Source organism: Bubalus kerabau, chromosome 1 (genome assembly GCF_029407905.1).
Source record: "Bubalus kerabau isolate K-KA32 ecotype Philippines breed swamp buffalo chromosome 1, PCC_UOA_SB_1v2, whole genome shotgun sequence".
NCBI lineage: Eukaryota > Metazoa > Chordata > Mammalia > Artiodactyla > Bovidae > Bubalus > Bubalus kerabau.
This window is the reverse complement of record NC_073624.1, coordinates 133,431,717-133,454,526: the sequence shown is the minus strand read 5'-3', so window position 1 is coordinate 133,454,526 and position 22,810 is coordinate 133,431,717. Positions and strand designations below refer to the sequence as shown.

Here is a 22,810-nt window from a genome sequence, read left to right as displayed (position 1 = left end):
TTGCAGATGACATGATCCTCTACATAGAAAACCCTAAAGACTCCACCAGAAAATTACTACAACTAATCAATGACTATAGTAAAGTTGCAGGATATAAAATCAACACCCAGAAATCCCTTGCATTCCTATACACTAAAAATGAGAAAACAGAAAGAGAAATTAAGGAAACAATTCCATTCACCATTGCAACGGAAAGAATAAAATACTTAGGAATATATCTACCTAAAGAAACTAAAGACCTATATATAGAAAACTATAAAACACTGGTGAAAGAAATCAAAGAGGACACTAACAGATGGAGAAATACACCATGTTCATGGATTGGAAGAATCAATATAGTGAAAATGAGTATACTACCCAAAGCAATCTATAGATTCAATGCAATCCCTATCAAGCTACCAACAGTATTCTTCACAGACCTAGAACAAATAATTTCACAATTTGTATGGAAATACAAAAAACCTTGAATAGCCAAAGCGATCTTGAGAAAGAAGAATGGAACTGGAGGAATCAACCTACCTGACTTCAGGCTCTACTACAAAGCCACAGTTATCAAGACAGTATGGTACTGGCACAAAGACAGAAATATAGATCAATGGAACAAAATAGAAAGCCCAGAGATAAATCCACGCACATATGGACACCTTATCTTTGACAAAGGAGGCAAGAATATACAATGGATTAAAGACAATCTCTTTAACAAGTGGTGCTGGGAAATCTGGTCAACCACTTGTAAAAGAATGAAACTAGAACACTTTCTAACACCATACACAAAAATAAACTCAAAATGGATTAAAGATCTAAACGTTAAGACCAGAAACTATAAAACTCCTAGAGGAGAACATAGGCAAAACACTCTCCGACATACATCACAGCAGGATCCTCTATGACCCACCTCCCAGAATTTTGGAAATAAAAGCAAAAATAAACAAATGGGACCTAATTAACCTTAAAAGCTTCTGCACATCAAAGGAAACTATTAGCAAGGTGAAAAGACAGCCTTCAGAATGGGAGAAATTAATAGCAAATGAAGCAACTGACAAACAACTAATCTCAAAAATATACAAGCAACTCCTACAGCTCAACTCCAGAAAAATAAATGACCCAATCAAAAAATGGGCCAAAGAACTAAATAGACATTTCCCCAAAGAAGACATACAGATGGCTAACAAACACATGAAAAGATGCTCAACATCACTCATTATCAGAGAAATGCAAATCAAAACCACTATGAGGTACCATTTCACACCAGTCAGAATGGCTGCGATCCAAAAGTCTACAAGTAATAAATGCTGGAGAGGGTGTGGAGAAAAGGGAACCCTCTTACACTGTTGGTGGGAATGCAAACTAATACAGCCACTATGGAGAACAGTGTGGAGATTCCTTAAAAAACTGGAAATAGAACTGCCTTATGATCCAGCAATCCCACTGCTGGGCATACACACTGAGGAAACCAGAAGGGAAAGAGACACGTGTACCCCAATGTTCATCGCAGCACTGTTTATAATAGCCAGGACATGGAAGCAACCTAGATGTCCATCAGCAGATGAATGGATAAGAAAGCAGTGGTACATATACACAATGGAGTATTACTCAGCCATTAAAAAGAATACATTTGAATCAGTTCTAATGAGGTGGATGAAACTGGAGCCTATTATACAGAGTGAAGTAAGACAGAAAGAAAAACACCAATACAGTATACTAAGGCATATATATGGAATTCAGAAAGATGGTAACAATAACCCTGTGTACAAGACAGCAAAAGAGACACTGATGTATAGAACAGTCTTATGGACTCTGTGGGAGAGGGAGAGGGTGGGAAGATTTGGGAGAATGGCATTGAAACATGTAAAATATCATGTATGAAACGAGTTGCCAGTCCAGGTTCGATGCACGATACTGGATGCTTGGGGCTGGTGCACTGGGACGACCCAGAGGGATGGTATGGGGAGGGAGGAGATAGGAGGGTTCAGGATGGGGAACACATGTATACCTGTGGCAGATTCATTTTGATATTTGGCAAAACTAATACAATTATGTAAAGTTTAAAAATAAAATAAAATTAAAAAAAAAAAAAAAAAAGACGCTTACTCCTTGGAAGGAAAGTTATGACCAACCTAGACAGCATATTGAAAAGCAGAGCATTATTTGCTAACAAAGGTTCGTCTAGTCAAGGCTATGGTTTTTCCTGTGGTCATGTATGGATGTGAGAGTTGGACTGTGAAGAAAACTAAGCATTGAAGAATTGATGCTTTTGAACTGTGGTGTTGGAGAAGACTCTTGAGAGTCCCTTGGACTGCAAGGAGATGCAACCAGTCCATCCTAAAGGAGATCAGTCCTGGGTGTTCATTGGAAGGACTGATGCTAAAGCTGAAACTCCAATACTTTGGCCACCTCATGCGAAGAGTTGACTCATTGGAAAAGACCCTGATGCTGGGAGGGATTGGGGGCAGGAAGAGAAGGGGACGACAGAGGATGAGATGGCTGGATGGCATCTCCGACTCGATGGACATGAGGTTGAGTGAACTCCGGGAGTTGGTGATGGACAGGGAGGCCTGACGTGCTGTGATTCATGGGGTCGCAAAGAGTCGTACACCACTGAGCGACTAAACTGAACTGAAAACATACTTAGCTCATATTAAAGACACCTATGTAATATATCCTACCTTTTCAAGCTTTCAGGGAAAATTCTGCCAGAATCAGTCAATAGATCTCTTTCTTCTGTCATGTATTTGTCTAGTAGTTGTAGTTTTTAACTTCCTTTACTTTCATACTCTAAGATGCAGTACCATCAATCTTTTTGCAAAATTAGGTTATGAGGAATATATATGATACTAAACAAATACATTCAATATGGTCATTTTCAAAGTATCAGAGTTCTTTTGTAGTTACTGTTAGTTTCATTTGATGTGATATATAATACATTTTTTTTAAAGTGTGATTAACAAATCATGTAAATTCTCTGAGCATCAGTTTCCTTTCAGCAAAATTTCTTTTTAAAAACTTCTTTGCCTGGTGAGGGGGAAGGGTTGGGGTTGGGGGGAGGACTGACAAACTCCAGTTTCATTTGCGTTAAATTATCAAAGATGTAAACAAACAACTGATAACACTTGGCCCCAGGGGTGAATGGTCATCTGAAGCAGCAATTCAATTCTGTGCTTCATTCCCACCTGATCCACATTTTTTCCCCAAGCAGGAATTCCTAATGAGGTTTTTTTTTTTAATGTGTTCAGTATAATATCACTCAAGGGCCAATTAAAGTAGTGCAACAAAAACGTGGCAGAATACCAAAAACACTAAGGATAAGCCTTTTCTGTTTTTCCAGCCTCTCCCACCTCTCAAGCTTACTTGTTTAGCATGAATCAGAGTAAATGAAGCTTGGAAGTCATTACATTGTGAAAGATGCACAGTAAACATGAAAAGAGTATGTCCAAGTTCAGTGGATGTTAGCTGTAAATTTCAAAACCAAATCAGACCTCCAAGTACCTTGGAAAAAATAGGAAAATCTCAGATGACTGCACACCACAGATATTCAGAACAAGTTTTGCTAGAAGCACAGCTACTAAAAATGGTGCTGGGCTGACATTCTCAAAGAAAGGAGACAGAAAATATTAAAAAAAAAAGAAAAAAAACCCTCCAGCAAACAAATACAGAAGAATAATTTCAGTTGAGAAATTAGAAGGGATCTGTTTCTTCTACTATTTCGCTTCTCTTTACTTATATTTTTTAAAATAATTTATTTACTTATTCATTTGGTTGTCACTAAATGGAAACCGTGACAGACTTTATTTTCTTGGGCTCCAAAATCAATACAGATGGTGACTGCAGCCATGAAATTAAAAGAAGATTGATCCTTTGAAGAAAAGCTATGACAAACCTAAATAGCATATTAAAAAGCAGAGACATTACTTTGATATTACAAAAGTCCATCTAGTCAAAGCTGTGGTTTTTCCAGTAGTCATGTATGGATGTGAGAGCTGGACCATAAAGAAGGCTGTGTGCTGAAGAATTGATTCTTTTGAACTGTGGTGTTGGAGAAGACTCTTCAGAGTCCCTTGGACTGCAAGGAGATCAAACCAACCAATCCTTAAGGAAATCAACCCTGAATATTCATTGGAAGGACTGATGCTGAAGCAAAGCTCCAATACCTTGGCCACATGATGCAAAGAACTGACTCATTGGAAAAGACCCTGATGCTGGGAACCACTGAAGACAGGAGAAAAAGGGGAGTACAGAGGATGAGACAGTTGGATGACATCACCAACTCTATGGACCTGAGTTTGAGCAAGCTCCTGGAGTTGGTGATGGACAGGGAAGTCTGGTGTGCTGCAGTCCATGGGGTCACAAAGAGTCAGACACGACTGAGCAACTGAACTCAACTGATTTGGCTGCACTGGGTCTCAGTTGCAGTGGGATCTATTTCCCTGACCAGGGACTGAACCCAGGCTCCCTGAATTGGGAGCTCAGAACTTAGCCCTTGGATCACCAGGGAAATCCCCATTTTGCTTTTAAATAAACATGTAATATGACATGCCCTGTGCCTCCACCATCTTTAATCCCTTTTTTACTCCAAGTTCTTCTTTGTACTCCATATCCCCTTTGAAACAAACCAAGAGAGGATCATTTCAAGAAAGATCAAAAAAGCCATTCTTGGCTTTTGGGTTTTTAGAATAGGCTTTGAAAAGTCATACAAGAGACAACAGTATTTAGAAAAAAAGCCTTCTGATATGAATAGCTCTACTTTTGAATATTAAAAGAGCAAGACCCTGATGTGCTGGATGAAGGTTTCAGAGCCTAGAGGAGGAGAGAATTAGAGGAATTCAGCGTTCTCCACCCGCTTGCCCAGATGGAGACCAGATAGATCCCACAGTCAAGGGAGCCTCTGGAGTTTCCAGAATCTCCCACACCCAAACCCTTGTGCAGCACAGATTCAGGAGAACAGATTTGGCACCAAACCAAGACTAGGCTGCCAGGCAACTTTCCCTTCTCCCTCTGCCAAGAGACTAAAGTCCTCAAGTTGCCAAAGACAGTATTCCTAGGTTTCCAACCTCCGAAAGAGGCCCAAGTGGAGGTGAAAGCACAGCAAGAACCTGGAGGACTCAAAAGAGACGAGGAAGGAAGATCCAGTGTGCGGTCCAAAGATCAGTCAGGAAAACATGCATCTCAAAATGAGGCAGGAGATAGACGGACCCCAGGCTGAGTAGCTGGAGTTCATCCCCTGTGGACAGATACTTCAAGATGAGGACAACAGCAGGAGAATATTTAGAGGTGCTGAGCCCTGTCCAGATAAAAGATAAAGAGACTACAGTTTCCTCATTCTCAAAGTCAAGGAGACCTTCCTGACTATATATGTACAGAAGGGCTCGTTGGAGATCAAAAAGGAAGGGCTATCACGCCATATTCGGTGATGTTACCCTGCCCACTAGAATCCATCTTGGCTAAGAGATGAGCACACACACACGGGAGGATCCTGAGAAACACTACAGATGGACCCAGAGCCAGGCAAAGCAAGAGGACTGTCCAGAGGAAACCCAGAAGAAATGCTCCATAAAAGTGATTCAAACTACCCAGAGGGCACAACTCTCTGAATCTGTCCTGTGAGTATATTCACATGTACCTTTTTTCTCCTAATAAACACTTGGTTTCACTACTTTCTGTCTCTTTGTGGGGATTCATTATAACAAAGCCGATGGGTCAGGAACCCTGTCACATTGGTCACTGGTCTGGTGGCTAGAATTAAGTGCACTCACCACTGAGACCCGACTTTAATCTCCGGCTGGGAAAGCAAAATACTGCTTCAAACAGCTGCAGGCGAAGGCCACTCAAAATCAGTAAGATGTCAGAAGAAGTAAATGCAGACAATTCATAAAGAATCTCCTTTGACCAAACCTGACTCAAGTTCTTCTGAATCATCTTTCTGACCTGGCTTCTGATTGTAGGATTTGACCTTGTTTTGCTTAGTCTAGTTTTAGCAAGACTCCTGCTTAGGTCAGCTTGGTGGAAATCCCCCACTCATGATATCTGATCACATTCCTCATCTGCCACCTTTGACATCCTATCACTCTGATCTGCCATTAGCAACAATCCTACAAATTTTGTTTACCAGAATCCCCCTTTTCCTTGATGTTTCCTCTTAGTAATTTTTCATCCACTGACCCGTAACTCTGGTCCTGTCTACAAATCCCCACTTGTCCTTGCTGTTCTGGGTTTGCCAAAAATTCATTTGGGTTTTTCCATATCATCTCACGGAAAAACCCGAATTTTTTGGCCAACCCAGTGTATGACTACTGAGGTTTCTCTTCCCCTATTGTAATAGTTCTGGAATAATATTTGTCTTTATGCCTTTAACTTCTGTCTGGCTCTGGTTTTCTTTGATGTCTTTCAGTTCCTGACAGCAAACTCAAAAGAGAATGCCCAAGAACCCAATGTTTCCTCCCCATCAGGTGAGTGTCCCAAAGATACACAGCCCTGGGAGTAAGAAGGGGGTAACCTTTGAATTCAAACTTAACAACAAATATTTATCCTGTGCTCGAATGTTTCAAGTCCTGTTCTGGGAACTAATGATACATCATTGAATAACATGGATAAACAATCTATTTTTATAGATAATTATGTTTAGATGAAGACTAAGGCAGTAAGCAAAATAAACATAATATAATAGTATGTTAGATGATATTTAAATACTATCAGAAAAAAAATCAAGTAGAAAAGGGGATAGGAGAGAAAGCACAATTTTAAATAGGCTGCAATTTTAAGGAGGCAGAGAAAGAGTGCTTTCAGAAGATGACCTTTGAAATCAAAACATAAAGGTAAGAATAAACACATAAAACTGTGATTTCAATTGAGTTTGCACTGAACAGACTAGGACTAGGTTTTCACTAACAAGCTGCAATCTGGCTGCAAGGCCCATTGGGTTTAAATAGGAAATTAAGTCCAATGAGAACAAATGAAGAACATTACATGCTGGCACATTTTAAAATTTGTGGTCTGTGAAATTTACTCACTACAAATAAAAAGAGTATATAAATATTTCTTTCTTCACAATCACAGTGCCTCATACTTCTGGAAAGAAAATCCAGCTGCATTTGTAACACTTTTTCATTTAGGTAAATATTTATAGACACTGAATTTTGTGTGTGGGCTTGTGTCTATATGCACTACATAAATATGGGTCTGCATATTCTGGATCCATCTAAGCATTCATTTCTGAAAGTCATTTAAAATTTATACACATATATGAACACTGAGAATATCATTTTTAACCTTGTATCTGCCCCAATATGCCTGAGAGATACCAGTTACACCTCAGCTTCACATTACTATAGTGATTTTACAGCATCAGAGTAAGACTTGGTGCAGGAGGGAGGGAATTTAGCACTCATCTTAAATACTTCTCAAATAATTCTAATATACTTTTTCATAACTTAGCACTATCTCTTACTTCCCAGTGATATATAAAGCAACCAGGTTCTGACCTACTACATTTGGGGTTGACATAACAGCAGATAATTGCTAACAAAGTGTGAATAACAGGCGTTGGTACTCAGATAAGAACTGCATTTTCATTTAAACTTTTAGATTTAAAAAAATTCTCAATTACTCAGGGATATAGATATTGTGAACCACAGTATCTGGGAATGTGTTTCTTTTCAGTTGTGTTTTACTTTATTCCTTCAGCAATTGGACTCTGCTCATCAAACTCTGCAGTGGGGCAAGAGTTTAATTTTATAACCAATGTGGCAAGATTTACAAACTTAAGAATAGACAATAATATGCTGTACTATTCAGTTGCCTGCTGGTTTGTTGAGAGAGGAGGGTGAGGAGGAAGAGGGAGAAGAAGGAAAACAGAACTACAATGAATCACATATTCTATAAAAGTCCTCACAGATTTTTAGAGAGATGATCTGTATTATCAGGGGAAAAAACCAACACTCAGATTGCCTATTTTCAAAAAGGGAATGAAGCACATCATTCTAACTAAAATTTGAATCTACATGTGTTCTTAAATCTGAAATGGATCTCCTGTAGGCAGTATATAGTTAGGTCTTTTTTTTTAATCCATCCAACTGTTCTATACTTTTTGAATGGTGAATTTAATCCATTTACATTTAGAGTAATTATTGACATGCAAAGGCATACTAACGCCATCCTATTAATTGCTCTCTGGTTACTTTTTATTTCCATTGTTTCTTTTTCCTTCTGTCTGTATCAACATCCATAAATTATTTTCCATGTTGGTATGCTTTGTTTTCTGTTTCTTGGTCTTTGTGAATCCATCCTAGGTTTTCCTTTTGTGGTAACCTTGCAAATTACATAAAATATCATACAGATAAAATAGTCCATTTTAGGCTAATAGCAACTCACCTATAAAGGATCCAACTTTTTCTCCTCTCTTTTACATTACTGATGATACAATTTCCTTCTTTTTATGTCCTGCATTCATTAATAATTTATATTTATAGTATCTATAATTCTTTTTACAGGCTTTCCTTGTAGCTCAGTCGGTAAAGAGTCTGACTGCAATGCAGGAGACCTGGGTTCGATCCCTGGGTCAGGAAGATACCCTGGCAACCCATTCCAGTATTCTGGCCTGGAGAATCCCATGGACAGAGAAGCCTGGCAGGCTACAGTCTATGGGGTCACAAGAGTCATACAAGACTAAGACTAAACACACATAATGCTTTTACTATTTTCTTCCTTTAACTTTTGTACTACAGTGAAGTGATTGATACACCACCCTAATACTTCTTTACATCAGAGTGTCTTTGTTTCTCTAAAACCAGTGTAGTGTGTATTTTTGTATGTTGTTTTGTTGCTGATCAGCATCTTTTCATTTCAGCTTGAAGAATTCCTTTCAACATTTCCTGCAAGGCAGGTAGGTCTATTGGTGGTGAACTCTCTCAGCTTTTGTCTGGGAAAGGCTTTACATCTCCTTGATATCTGTAAGGCAACTTTGTTGCATAAAGTATTCTTGGCTGGCAATTTTTATTTCTCAACACTTTGAATATGTCATTCCATCCTCTCTTGCCCCATAGAGTTCCTGTTGAGAAATCAATTAATAGCTTAATGGGATCCCTTTGTAGGTCACTTTCTTTCCCCCTAGTTTTATGTAGGATGATTTCTTTCTCATTGATTTTTGACAGTTTCACTGTAATGCATCTTGGAGAAGGTCTTTTTACATTGAGATAATAGGGCATTTTTTTAGCTTTATGGACTTGTATGTCCAAGTCTTTCCCCAAGCCTGAGATGATCTCAAATATAGTTTCTTTAAATGAATTCCCTGTCTCCTTCTCCCTCTCCTATCCTGAAACCCAATTATTCAGATATTTGTGTTTCTGATAGAATATGATAGTTTTTATAGGCCTTCATCATTCTTTTAATCTTAAATGTCCCCTCCTCTGATAACTGTATTATTTCTTTATTCTATCCCCTGGGTCATTTACTCTTTCTTCTACTTGGTCTGCTCTGCTACAGATGTTATCTGTTACATTTGTCACTTGATTCATTGAATACTTTAGTTACACAGTGTTTCTGTTTGTTTCCTTTTATACAATAGGCCCCCTACATACAAATGAGTTCTATTAGGAGTGAGTTTGTAAGTCCAAAAAAGTTAGCCCAGGTATCTATCTAACACAATCGCTATATGGTACTGTAATAATATTTTCACACAAATAATACATGAAAAACAAACACAAAAAATAAAGAAAAGATTTTTAATCTTACAGTACAGCACCTTGAGGGCTTCCCAGGTGGTGCTAGTGGTAAAGAACCTGCCTATCAATACAGGAGACTTGAAACACAGGTTTGATCCCTGGGTCAGGAAGATCCCCTAGAGAAGTGCATGGCAACCCACTCCAGTATTGCTGCCTGGAGAACCCCATAGACAGAGGAGCTCGGCAGGCCATGGTTCATAGAGTCATAAAGAGTTGGACATGACTGAAGCGACTTAGCAATCAAGCAGGCACAGTACCTTGAAAAGTATAGTAGTCCAATAGTGGGCATACAGGGGCTGGCATCGAGTGAACGGGCAAGAAGAATTACTGACTGGAGGAGGGAGAGGGGGTAGGAGACAGTAGAGCTGAAGGATTGTTAGCAACAGGAGACAGAGGGGAGGGCATGCTGCAATTTCATTAATGCCTGACATTTGATGGCACAGGTTCTGGTTCCTTGCTGGAACTAGATGCACATCTGCATCTTTGAAAGTTTGTAACTTGAAGGTTTATATATGCGGGACTTGCTGTATATGGTTTTGGTCTCAAAAATTAGTCCTACACTTTATACAACTTTGTACAATGTGTTTTTAATACCTTTCTTAAAATGGAGGACCTGAGTAAAAATGTTTGTTGGCCTAAAGGATCTGCTAGAATTTGCATTTGCATAGCAAGCACACTATTTGTACTTTATGTTTATCTGGGGTGACGGAAGAAAATTATGGAATAGCTACGTGTACCTTGGTCTTCCCATGTGGCTCAGCGGGTAAAAAACCCGCCTGCATTGCAGGAGACCTGGGTTCGATTCCTGGGTTGGGAATATCCCCTGGAAAAGGGAAAGGCTACCCACTTCAGTATTCTGGCCTGGAGAAGTCCATGGACTGTATAGCCTATGGGGTCGCAAAGAGTCGGACACGACTGAGCGACTTGCACTCATTTACTCATGCGTACTTTGTTTTCATCTCCATGATAGTACTTGGCAAACTTCCAGGCATGCTATTTATGAGACACAGGCCCCAAAAGAGTGGTTTGAATACTTAACAAAAAAGTAACAAAATGAAACAGCTATAATTCATTAAGCACTTATTTAATCCCTAAAACGTCCCTTATTAATACCTGTGAGGGGGTAAGAAAGCTGAAGTTTTAAGAAGTTAAAACAAGGTCACAGAGGCTGCAGTACAGTAGGCAAAATAACTCCCAGAGCATCCCATGGCTCAGTTTTCTCATCTTAAAGTGAGAGTGGTAACACTGACTTCATAACTCCTCCTAAAATAGACTTTCTTTGTGAAAATGAATAAAACGACACATTTTCTGATGAAAAGTGGGAAACCACATACAATAAGGATGTGGACACATGTGCTCACACACACATACAAGGAAAATAACCTACTCATAACATACTACCAAATATTTTGTGAACCTGTTTCCCCTTTGGGCACTGTGATGGAAACTCTCACCCCACCACCATATACTTGATGAAGCCCCTACATTAATGCAGCATGTTTCAATTCTGAATCTGAATTTTACAGCTTACGTGTAAGCAAGGAATCTAGGATTCCATTGCGAGTTCTGCGGGTGCAGTAACACTAAAGTAAAGCATGGACCATCTAACATTGCTCAGACATTCAACTTACTTCTTTGGTAGCTTCATTTTTTTCACCTTTTCTTCAGCGTGTTCATCTGATATACCCACATGACATCCTAAAGCCAGCAACGTCCTGGAAAACAAAACCAAACATAAGTTGCAATAATCCGTTCCCCATGTCCACAATAATCCAATATAATAGCAGCTGAGAATGAGGTACAACAGTCCACCTTACATGCAGAGAGGTCTTTTACTTTCAAGCAAAAGGAAAGCTTACTTACTTGTAAATTATTTACTACTGAGTAATGAGTAGGACATTTGAAAATTGAACGTTTCAAACACAAAAAGGAAAATATTGAAAAGTCTCTCTCCAATCCTGTCTCTGCAACTTCTGTTCCTTTCCCTAAAGGAACTGGTTGCTACTAATTATTGGCTGTCCTGCTAGAATATATGCATATTCTAAAGCAGATTTGTGTGTGTGTGTGTGTGTGTGTGTGCATGTTGGTGCTTTCCTTCTACTCAATGGTTAGCTGTAAGAGACAGTTTTCCATAATTTTCTATCTTGACTTCACAATATAATTTTGATACACAATGTGACTTTGATCACTATCCTTCATATACAGCTGGTTTATTTTTCAACAGTTCTGAAGTGTTCCATTCACTGGATATGTCACAGTGTTTAACCCAATTTTCTGTTCACAATTTTTGTTATTACAAACAGGGCTGCAATGAATAACCTCATACATTGAACATATGCACTGTAACCTACAGAATGTAGCACAGAATGAAGCAGGGCAAAGAATAATAGAGTTTTGCCAAGAGAATGCACTGGTCATAGCAAACACCTCTTCCAAAAACACAAGAGAAGACTCTACACATGGACATCACCAGATGGTCAATATCAAAATCAGATTGATTATATTCTTAGCAGCAAAAGATAGAGAAGCTCTATACAGTCAGTAAAAATAAGAATGGCAGCTGATTGTGGCTCAGATCATGAACTTCTTATTGGAAAATTCAGACAAATTGAAGAAAGTAAGGAAAACCACTAGACCATTCAGGTATGACCTAGATCAAATCCCTTACAATTATACAGTGGAAGTGAGAAATATATACAAGGGATTAAATCTGATAGAGTATCTGAAGAACTATGGAAGGAGGCTCATGCACAGGAGGGAGAGATCGGGAACATTCCCAAGAAAAAGAAATGCAAAAAAGCAAAATGGTTGTCTGAGGAGGCCTTACAAAGAGCTGTGAAAAGAGAGAAGCAAAAGGCAAAGAGGAAGAGGAAAGACATATCCATTTGAAATGCAGAGTTCCAAAGAAGAGCAAGGAAGAAAGTCTTCCTCAGTGATCAATGCAAAGAAATAGAGGAAAACGACAGAATGGGAAAGACTAGAGATCTCTTCAAGTGAGTTAGAGATACCAAGGGAACACTTTAAGCAAAGATGGGCACAATAAAGGACAGAAATGGTATGCACCTAACAGAAGCAGAAGATATTAAGAGGTGGCAAGAATACACAGAAGAACTGCACAAAAAAGATCTTCATGACCCAGATAATCATGATGGTGTGATCACTCACCTAGAGCCAGCCATCCTGGAATGCGAAGTCCAGTGGGCCTTAGGAAGCATCACTACGAACAAAGCTAGTGGAGGTGATAGAATTCCAGTTGAGCTATTTCAAATCCTAAAAGATGATGCTGTCAAAGTGCTGCACTCAATATGCCAACAAACTTGGAAGACTCAGCAGTGGCCACAGGACTGCAAAAGGTCAGTTTTCATTCCAATCCCAATGAAAGGCAATGCCAAAGAATGCTCAAACTACTGGACAATTGCACTCATTTCACACGCTAGTAAAGTAATGCTCAAAATTCTCCAAGCCAGGCTTCAACAGTACATGAACTGTGAACTTCCAGAAGTTCAAGATGGATTTTAAAAAGGCAGAGGAACCAGAGATCAAATGGCCACATCCAACTGATCATCATAAAAGCAAGAAAGTTCCAGAAAAACATATATTTCTGCTTTATTGACTATACCAAAGCCTTTGACTGTGTTGATCACAAGCAAACTGTGGAAAAATTCTTTAAGAGATGGGAATACCAGACCACCTGACCTGCTTCTTGAGAAACCTTTATGCAGGTCAGGAAGCAAGTCAGAACTGGACAGGGAACAACAGACTGGTTCCAAATCAGGAAAGGAGTACATCAAGGCTGTATATTGTCAGCTTGCTTATTTAACTTATATGCAGACTACATCATGAGAAACGCTGGGCTGGATGAAGCAAAAGCTAGAATCAAGACTGCCAGGAGAAATATCAATAACCTCAGATAGGTAGGTGACACCACCCTTATGGCATAAAGTGAGGAACTAAAGAGCCTCTTCATGAAAATGAAAGAGGAGAGTGAAAAAGTTGGCTTAAAACTCAATATTCAGAAAACTAAGATTGTGGCATCTGGTCCCATCACTTAATGGCAAATAGACGGGGAAACAATTCGAAACAGTGACAGCCTTTATTTTTTTGGTCTCCCAAAATTATTGCAGATGGTGACTGCAGCCATGAAATTAGAAGACACTTGTTCCTTGGAAGAAAACTTATGACCAACCTAGACAGCATATTAAATGCAGAGACATTACTTTGTCAACAAAGGTCCATCTAGTCAAAGCTACGGTTTTTCCAGTAGTCATGTATGGATGTGAGAATTGGACTATAAAAAGAATACATTTGAATCAGTTCTAATGAGGTGGATGAAACTGGAGCCTATTATACAGAGTGAAGTAAGCCAGAAAGAAAAACACCAATACAGTATACTAACGCATATATATGGAATTCAGAAAGATGGTAACAATAACCCTGTATACGAGACAGCAAAAGAGACACTGATGTATAGAACAGTCTTATGGACTCTGTGGGAGAGGGAGAGGGTGGGAAGATTTGGGAGAATGGCATTGAAACATGTAAAATATCATGTATGAAATGAGTCGCCAGTCCAGGTTCGATGCACGATACTGGACGCTTGGGGCTGGTGCACTGGGACGACCCAGAGGGATGGTATGGGGAGGGAGGAGGGTTCAGGATGGGGAGCACGGGTATACCTGTGGCGGATTCATTTTGATGTTTGGCAAAACTAATACAATATTGTAAAGTTTAAAAATAAAATCAAATTTAAAAAAAAAAGAAACAAAAATAAATAAAGATACAGGAACAATAAAAAATTAAAAAAAAGAAAAATGAACACCAAAGAATTGATGCTTTTGACCTGTGGTGTTGGAGAAGACTCTTGAGAGTCCCTTGGACTGGAAGGAGATCAAACCAGTCCATCCTAAAGGAAATCAGTCCTGAATATTCACTGGAAGGACTGATGCTGAAGCTGAAACTCCAATACTTTGGCCACCTGATGTGAAGAGCTGATTTATTTGAAAAGACCCTGATGCTGGGAAAGACTGAAGGCGAGAGAAGGGGACGACAGAGGATGAGATGGTTGGACAGCACCACCAACTCAACGGACATGAGTCTGAGTAAACTCCAGGAGTTGGTGATGGACAGGGAGACCTGGCGTGCTGTAGTCAATGGGGTCACAAAGAGTCAGACATGACTGAGCGACTGAACTGAACTGAAATGTAACCTTCATCTGTAGGATAAATTCCTAGACAGGCAATTACTGGGTCACAGGGGATATACATTTCAGAGTTTGACAAATATTGTCAAATGTCTTTAAAGCTGGTAATCATTTATATTCTCATAAGCAAAGGATGACACTGCCTATTTCCCATGCCTGTTCCAGCAGAGTTGTCCATTAATATGCTAATGAGATCTCATTTATAGTTTTAATTTGCATTTTTCTTAATACAATTGCATTTGAGCACCTTTTTCCTCTGCTTTACGGATATCTGTACTTCCTTTCTTCTATGAAAATATTCCTTTTTCACTTTTCTGTTAGATTTGGGCTTTATTGTTGTAGTTTATAATCTCTTCAAATACACAAGTTAAAAATATTATATAATACTTAGAGATTGGGCTTCCCTGGTATCTCAGTTAGTAAAGAAACCACCTGCAATCAAGAATCTGCCTGCAATGCAGGAGACCTGGGTTTGATTTCTGGGTCAGAAATATCTCCTGGAGAAGGAAATGGCAACCCACTCTAATATTCTTGCCTGGGAAATCCCATGGACAGAGAACCTTGGCAGGCTACAGTCCATGGGGTCACAAAGAGTCTGACACCACAGAGCTACTGAACCACCACCAGAAAGAGATTACCCATTTGTTAAATTGTTTCAAGGAAATATCCATGCTTTTTAAACAAAAGTCTGCTGCTGCTGTTAAGTCGCTTCAGTCGTGTCCGACTCTGTGCGACACCAAAGATGGCAGCCCACCAGGCTCCCCGTCCCTAGGATTCTCCAGGCAAGAACACTGGAGTGGGTTGCCATTTCCTTCTCCAATGCATGAAAGTGAAAAGTGAAACTGAAGTCGCTCAGTCCTGCCCGACTCTTAGCGACCCCATGGACTGCAGCCTACCATGCTCCTCCATCCATGGGATTTTCCAGGCAAGAGGACTGGAGTGGGGTGCCATTGCCTTCTCCTAAACAAGGGTCAGGGAGGCCATATAGTGTCAGGAAGCATTTAACAGGAGGCTTCCTGTGTGCTGTTTTGTATCTGTCAGGAATTCTCAGTTCCTGATTAATTCCTGAATACAGGAATTAAGAGGAGAGGCAAGCCTCTCCCGGGGGCTGAGGAATCCAGGCATTTACTTCATTAGTTTTTCTATACGGTAATAAGTACCCTCTTCCTTCTTGTGAACCATAGGGTAAAAGTGAATGTTTACAACTCTATCTCTAATATGGATTGCCTATGTTTTGTAAGTCTGGAATTTTAATCTTTATCTTTGCTGAGAATAACTACCTTGTACGACAGTATATATGCCCACACCATGTTGATTAAAACACCATTGCTCCATCAGAGCTCTGGCCCCCGTGTCTGTATTTCTCTCTCTCTCCCTCCCTCTCTCTTTTTCAGGCTGATCCCCTGGAGTGCAGAGGCTCTCTGAGTTCACTTTCCTGCCCGGGCTTCTAAGACCCTCTCAAGAAGGCACTCTGTGCCTTCACCCCATTGAGAGGGCGCCTGAGGCCTTCGTGAACAGAGCAAGCCCTATGCAGGGGCTTTATTGGCTTTCTGCATAAACCAAGGAATATCAGCCTCTTTCCCTCTCCTTTACTTTCTTATCGGTCGACTCCGGACCACCAGGTTCCTGTCCAATAAAGGACCTCAACAATATATATTAAGATTAAGCCTTTATTTCCCAGATGGATACTCAGTCATCCATAAAATATTTACTGAATAATCCATTTAAAAAATGTATTGGCATATAGTTGCTTTACGTGTTAGCTCCTGCCATACAGCAAAATGAATCAGCTATATGTATATGCATAACCCCTCTTTATTGGATTTCCTTCTCATTTTGGCCACTATGGAGAACAGTATGGAGGTTTCCTTAAAAAAGTAAAATAGAACTTCCATCAGACCAGATCAGTCGCTCAGTCGTGTCCGACTCTTTGCGACCCCATGAGTCGCAGCACGCCAGGCCTCCCTGTCCATCACCAACTCCTGGAGCTCACTGAGACTCACGTCCATCGAGTCAGTGATGCCATCCAGCCATCTCATCCTCTGTCGTCCCCTTCTCCTCCTGCCCCCAATCCCTCCTAGCATCAGAGTCTTTTCCAATGAGTCATGACCCAGCAATCCCACTCCTGGACATGTACCCAGAGAAAACCTTAATTCCAAAAGATATATGCACCCCAAAGTTCACTGTAGCGCTATTTACAATAGCCAGGACATAAAAGTAACCTAAAGGTCCATCAACAGAGGAATGGATAAAGAAGATGTGATATATATATATAGGGAAATTACTCAGCCATAGAAAAGGAATGAAATTGCACCATTTGCGAGTCGTTGATGGACCAAGAGACTGTCATATAGGGTGACATTAGTCAGAAAGGGAAAACAAATATCATATATTAATGCATATATATGGAATCTAGAAAAATGGGACAGATGAACAATTCATTTTTAACACTGATTTGAAATGCTACTTTTCTGATATACTTAAGTCCCCTTATGCTTTTAAATCCTTTTCTGGACTTTTCACTCTAGAAAAATCTCCTTTTTACATAATAAATTGGGATTCCAATTTGCCAATAACAGTTTTTCCACTGGGTAGACACTCCATTTTGTTTTTTTACTCCCTTTAATGAATGACCGTTTGTTGATTTTCCCAAGAAAGACCATAATCATTCACATTTAGAGTTCATCCTTAAAAGTCCCCAGACTTAGGCAGAATAACATCCTTTAGTATTCCTGATAATGATTGGTTCTACCTACTTCAATAGAATAAGATGCAATGGCATAAACTTTTTGGATGACAATTTCTAATGTCTGGTCAGTTCCAAAAGGAACAGTCAAGTATCTAAAATCCATTTATACTTATCCTCCTTAACATTTAAAAAAGTGACAATCTGGAGACAGATATAGATACACACACTTAAATATCCTGTTATTAAGTTAAATTTTAGATTATATATGGCAAAAGTGAGATTGACTGTTAAACTGCAAGACCGGGAACTAACTGAAGCTGTACAGTTTGTTAAAACATGTGCCAAATAAGGGGCTTCCCTGGTGGCTCAGTGGTAAAGAATCTGCCTGCTAATGCAGGAGACATGGGTTTGATCCCTGATCCAGGGAGATCCCACATGCTGCAGGGCAACTAAGCCTGTGGACCACAACTACTAATCCTGTGCTCTAGAGCCCAGGAACCGTGACTACTGAAGCCTGTGGGCCTAGAGTTTGTGCTCCACAACAAGAGAAGCCACCTCAATGGGAAGCCCTCACACCACAATTAGAGAAAGCCCATGCAACAACGAAGACCCAGCACAGCCAAAAATAAATAAATGAAATTATTAAAAATAAAAGAATGTGCCAGTTAAAATGAGATAGATCAGCAATAGAAAAATAGAAAATTGACTCAGAACAAACACAGGTTATGCTTGTTCAAACACTGCCCAAGGAACAGAAAGTTCCCTGCCATCATCTTACATTCATTTATCTACTCAGTAAGCATCTTTTGAATTCCACTGTGTGCCAGGTCCCGTGCTAACTTCTGGGATAAGCTAATAGGCCAGTGAGGACTAAGACAAAAGTTAATTATAAGGCAGTGTCTTGCCTGTAGTGACAAATATATAGGGGTATGAAAGGGTCAAGCAGGATACCAAACCAGCTCTTATGGAAATCAAGGATGACAATAATATTGAGATTTATCTCAAATCCAGGTTACTAAACTTCCAAGTGTATGCCTACCAATAAATCTGATTAGAACATAGAAAGCCCTGCTTAATACATTAAGTAAGGGTAATGAGTATCATTGAATGACCATCACTACAATCCAGTTTTAGAATACTTCCATTACTCCATCAGATTCTCCAAGCCTGTTTGCAGTCATTCATCATTCCCACTCTAAGCAATCATTAATCTGTTTTCTGTCTCGATAGAATTTCCTTTTCTGAATATTTCATATAGATAGAATAATATTAAATCTTTAATGTCAGGCTCCTTTGACTTAGCATAATGTCTTTCAGGTTTATCCATGTTGTAGTGTATATTAATAGTACATTTCATTTTATTACTCAATAGTATTACATTGTATGACTGTATCACATTTTGTTTATCCATTCATCAGTTTATTGAAATTTGCAGTTTCCAGTTTGAGGCTGTTATGTATGATGATTCTATGAACACACTTTGATGAACATTCATGTACAAGTCTTTGTGTCAACATAGGCTTTTATTTCTCTTGTGTAGGTATGTAGGAGGGGAATTGCTTTGTTGTTGTTCAGTCACTCAGTCATGTCTGAGTCTTTGCGACCCCATGGACTACAGCACACCAGACTTCTCTGTCCTGCACCATCTCCCAAAGCTTGCTCAAACCCATGTCCACTGAGTCAGTGATGCCATCCGGCCATCTCGTCCTCTGGTGTCCCTAGTCTGTCACTGTTTCCCCATCTATTTGCCATGAACTGATGGGACCAGATGCTATGATCTTAGTTTTTTGAATGGTGAGTTTTAAGCCAGCTTTTTCACTCTCTTATTTCACCCTCATCAAGAGGCTCTTTAGTTCCTCTTCACTTTTTGCCCTAAGGATGGTGTCATCTGCATTTCTGAGGTTATTGATATTTCTCCCACTAGGCTGTATCATAAATTTATGTTTAACCTTTTAAGCAACCACCGAGTGGCAGGGCCATTTTACATACCCAACTGAAATACATGTAGATTTCAGTGTTTTTCTACATTTACAACAATACTGAGTGTATCTGTCATTTTGATTATGACCATTCTAGTATGTGTGGTTGTATCTCATTATGATTTAATTTGCATTTTCATAATGACTAATGATGTTGAGCATCTTTTCATGCATGCATTAGGCATTTACTTATCTTTATTAAAATATGTTCTCAAATGTTTTGTCCATTTTTAACTGGGTTATATGTATTTTTACTATGTAGTTGTAAGAGTTACCTATATATTCTGGGTACAAGTTCTTTATTGGCACATGTAAGATTTACCACAAATCCAACAAATGTAAACTTACATGATTTATAAATAATCTCCCACTCTGTGCCCTATGTCTTCATTTTCTACATGGTTTCTTTTGTTGTACAAAAGATTCTACTTTTAATGAGATCCTAAGTATTGATTTTGTTTTCTTTTACAGATATTTTTGATACTATATCTAAGCACTTTATGTCTAATTCAAGGAGATTTTTGAAGGAGAACAACAAATCTTTTAAGAAATCTATGTAATACTATTAACCACACCAAGTTCTTTGAGTAAGAACTCTTTTGTCTTTATATGATCTTTTTTAAAAATTTAAAAAAATTTAAAAATAGTTGCTTTATAATGTTGTGTTAGTTTCTGCTGTACAACAAACTGAATCAGCTATATGTATACATATTTCCCCTCCCTCTTGAGTCTCCCTCCCACATAACCCCCATTCATTCGATCCATCTGGGTCACCACAGAGCATTAAACTTAAAAGCTTTCGCACAGCAAAGAAAACCATAAATGAATTGAAAAGACAACCCTCAGAATGGAAGCAAATATTTGCAAATGAAGCAACTAACAGGGGATCAATCTTTAAAATGCACAAACAGCTCATGAAGTTCAACGTCAAAGAAACAAACAACCCAATCAAAAAATGGGTGGAAGACCTAAACAGACATTTCGCCAAGGAAGACATATAGATGGTCTTTATGTAATCTTTATTAAGACAATTCTATTTGACTTAACACTGTTCAATTCACCCATTTTAAATGGTTTTAAGGTCTGCAGAAGACTGGGAGAGAGCAGTGTGAGCCGTGAAGCTTGTGCAGAGGTTAACAGACAAGAACAGAGTAGGGGAAGTGGAAAAGGACATGCTAGGGGTCAGCTCGTCATCTGATTCCTCTGTCTCCCACAGTAACTTACATATGCATTCAGTACATCTTGACTATAAGATTAAGTGGCAATAATAGGCTCATGTGGCATTTTATTACTTCAAGTATAAGGCCACCAACAAGAAGAGGAGACAGACTGGCACAAAGCCACAGAGAGAAGAGAAGGCATCCTGTTTCTATGATAAGCATTTGCTATGTACAAGCCTGCCTAGAGACCGAGCTTTATTGCTTATTTGTTGCTTCATTCATTTGACAAATATTACTGAGCTCTGTGTAAAGTTCAGATGATGGTGACTAAAATCAAGTGAGATGCCTGCCCTCAAGAAACTTAGGTCTGGGACTTCCCTGATGATCCAGTGGTTAAAAATCTTCCTTGCAATGCAAGGGGACATGGGTTTGAGCCCTGATCAGGGAACTAAGATTCCACATGCCTCAGAGCAAGTAAGCCCTTATGCTGTAACTACAGAGCCCTCATACCACAATGAAAGATCTGCAGCATGCAACAAAGATTGTGAATGCTGCAACTACTAAGACCCGACTCAGCCAAATAAATAAATGAATAAATTAAAAAAAATTAAGAAACAAAGAAACCTTACATAATAGGTCTGGTGGAGTACAGCAGCCATCCTGTGATTATACATAGAAAGATTCTCTGCTGAGAGATACAAAAGGGCTGAGTGCCTGTCAAAGGGGGGCTTTATTGAGTCAAGCAGCTCATCAAATGCTGCCTGAAGTGACCTGAGATATAAAGGATAAGAACAGGGCCTGGAAGAGAGCATTACACAAAGTGGACACAAAGGGGAAAGGAACATGCAAAGAGGCAAAACAAAAGCTAGTGTGATATCAAGCAAGGGAAAATAAAAGCAGCCTCCTGTACGATGATGCTGGCTGGAAGGGAAGGAACTTGAAGGACCTTGAAGGACCATTCAGCAAATTAGGGTATTGTCTTTATCTCAGGAGCAATAAGAAGGAATTCAAATAGGGAGAATGGTATAACCTAAATATTTAGAAAAAGTTCAGCAGGCTACAGAGGGCAGAATGGGTAAGAGAGGAGCTAGGTTAATATTTCAACTGTATCTGTCAGGATAGTTTTATAGTTTCAGGTGGGGCATAGCAGTAGCTTAGGCTAAAGACATGGAAGCAACCTAAATGTCCATTAACAGATGAATGGATAGAGAAGATGTGATACACACACACACACACACACACACACACACACACACACAGGAACAATTACTCAGCAATAAAAAAAAAAAGGATGAAATAAGCTATTTGCAGCATCATGGATGGACCTAGAGATTATCATACTAAGTGAAATAAGTCAGAAAGAGAAGACAACTACCTTATGATATCACTTATATGTGGAATCTAAAATATGACACAGAGAAACAGACACACAGACATGGAAAACAAACTTCTGGTTAACAAAGGGGAAAGGAGGGGAGGGATAAATTAGGATGTTGGGATTCACGTATCACACTAATACATACAAAATAGATAACCAATAAGGACCTACTTATAGCACAGGGAACTATACTTAATATTTTACAGTAACCTATAAGGGAAAAAAAATCTGAAAAAGACTATATATGTGTGTGTGTGTGTGTGTGTGTGTGTATAGATAACTGAATTGCTGTGCTGTACTCCTGAAACTAATACAACATTGTACATCAATTATACCTCAATTTAAAAAAAAAAGGCAGCTTAGGCTAGGGTGGTACAGTGCTGCCTTGAAAGAGGATGTCAGAATTTCTGCAGTGCTGTACAATGTACAGATGACCATTCAAATCTGGACGTTAGCTGTCTTTGTCAACAAGTGGCCAGACAAAAATCACATAAAGTGCAACAACAACAAAAATCATATTCACATGAAATCACCACAAATCCAAAATAAGGAATATTCTGAAATAATCGTTTGCTTATTTGTTACTGGACACTCCTCAGAATTTAATGAGTAGAGTTGCTAATCTCCCCCATAGTTTATATAAAAAAGAAAAAACATCTAAACTTTATAGAGTGCTTCTTCTATTAGACAT

The 22,810-nt window shown here is 39.1% G+C and overlaps 1 protein-coding gene across 1 annotated transcript in view; it reads right to left on the bottom strand.

The window, feature by feature from the left end:
• The window catches only part of RYR2 (ryanodine receptor 2), a 764,447-nt gene that overhangs the window by 328,708 nt on the left and 412,929 nt on the right, over positions 1 to 22,810 (bottom strand). The window contains exon 27 of the mRNA XM_055589046.1: positions 11,345 to 11,428. Coding sequence (XP_055445021.1) covers positions 11,345 to 11,428 — 84 coding nt within the window. The remainder of the gene's footprint in view (positions 1 to 11,344; positions 11,429 to 22,810) is intronic.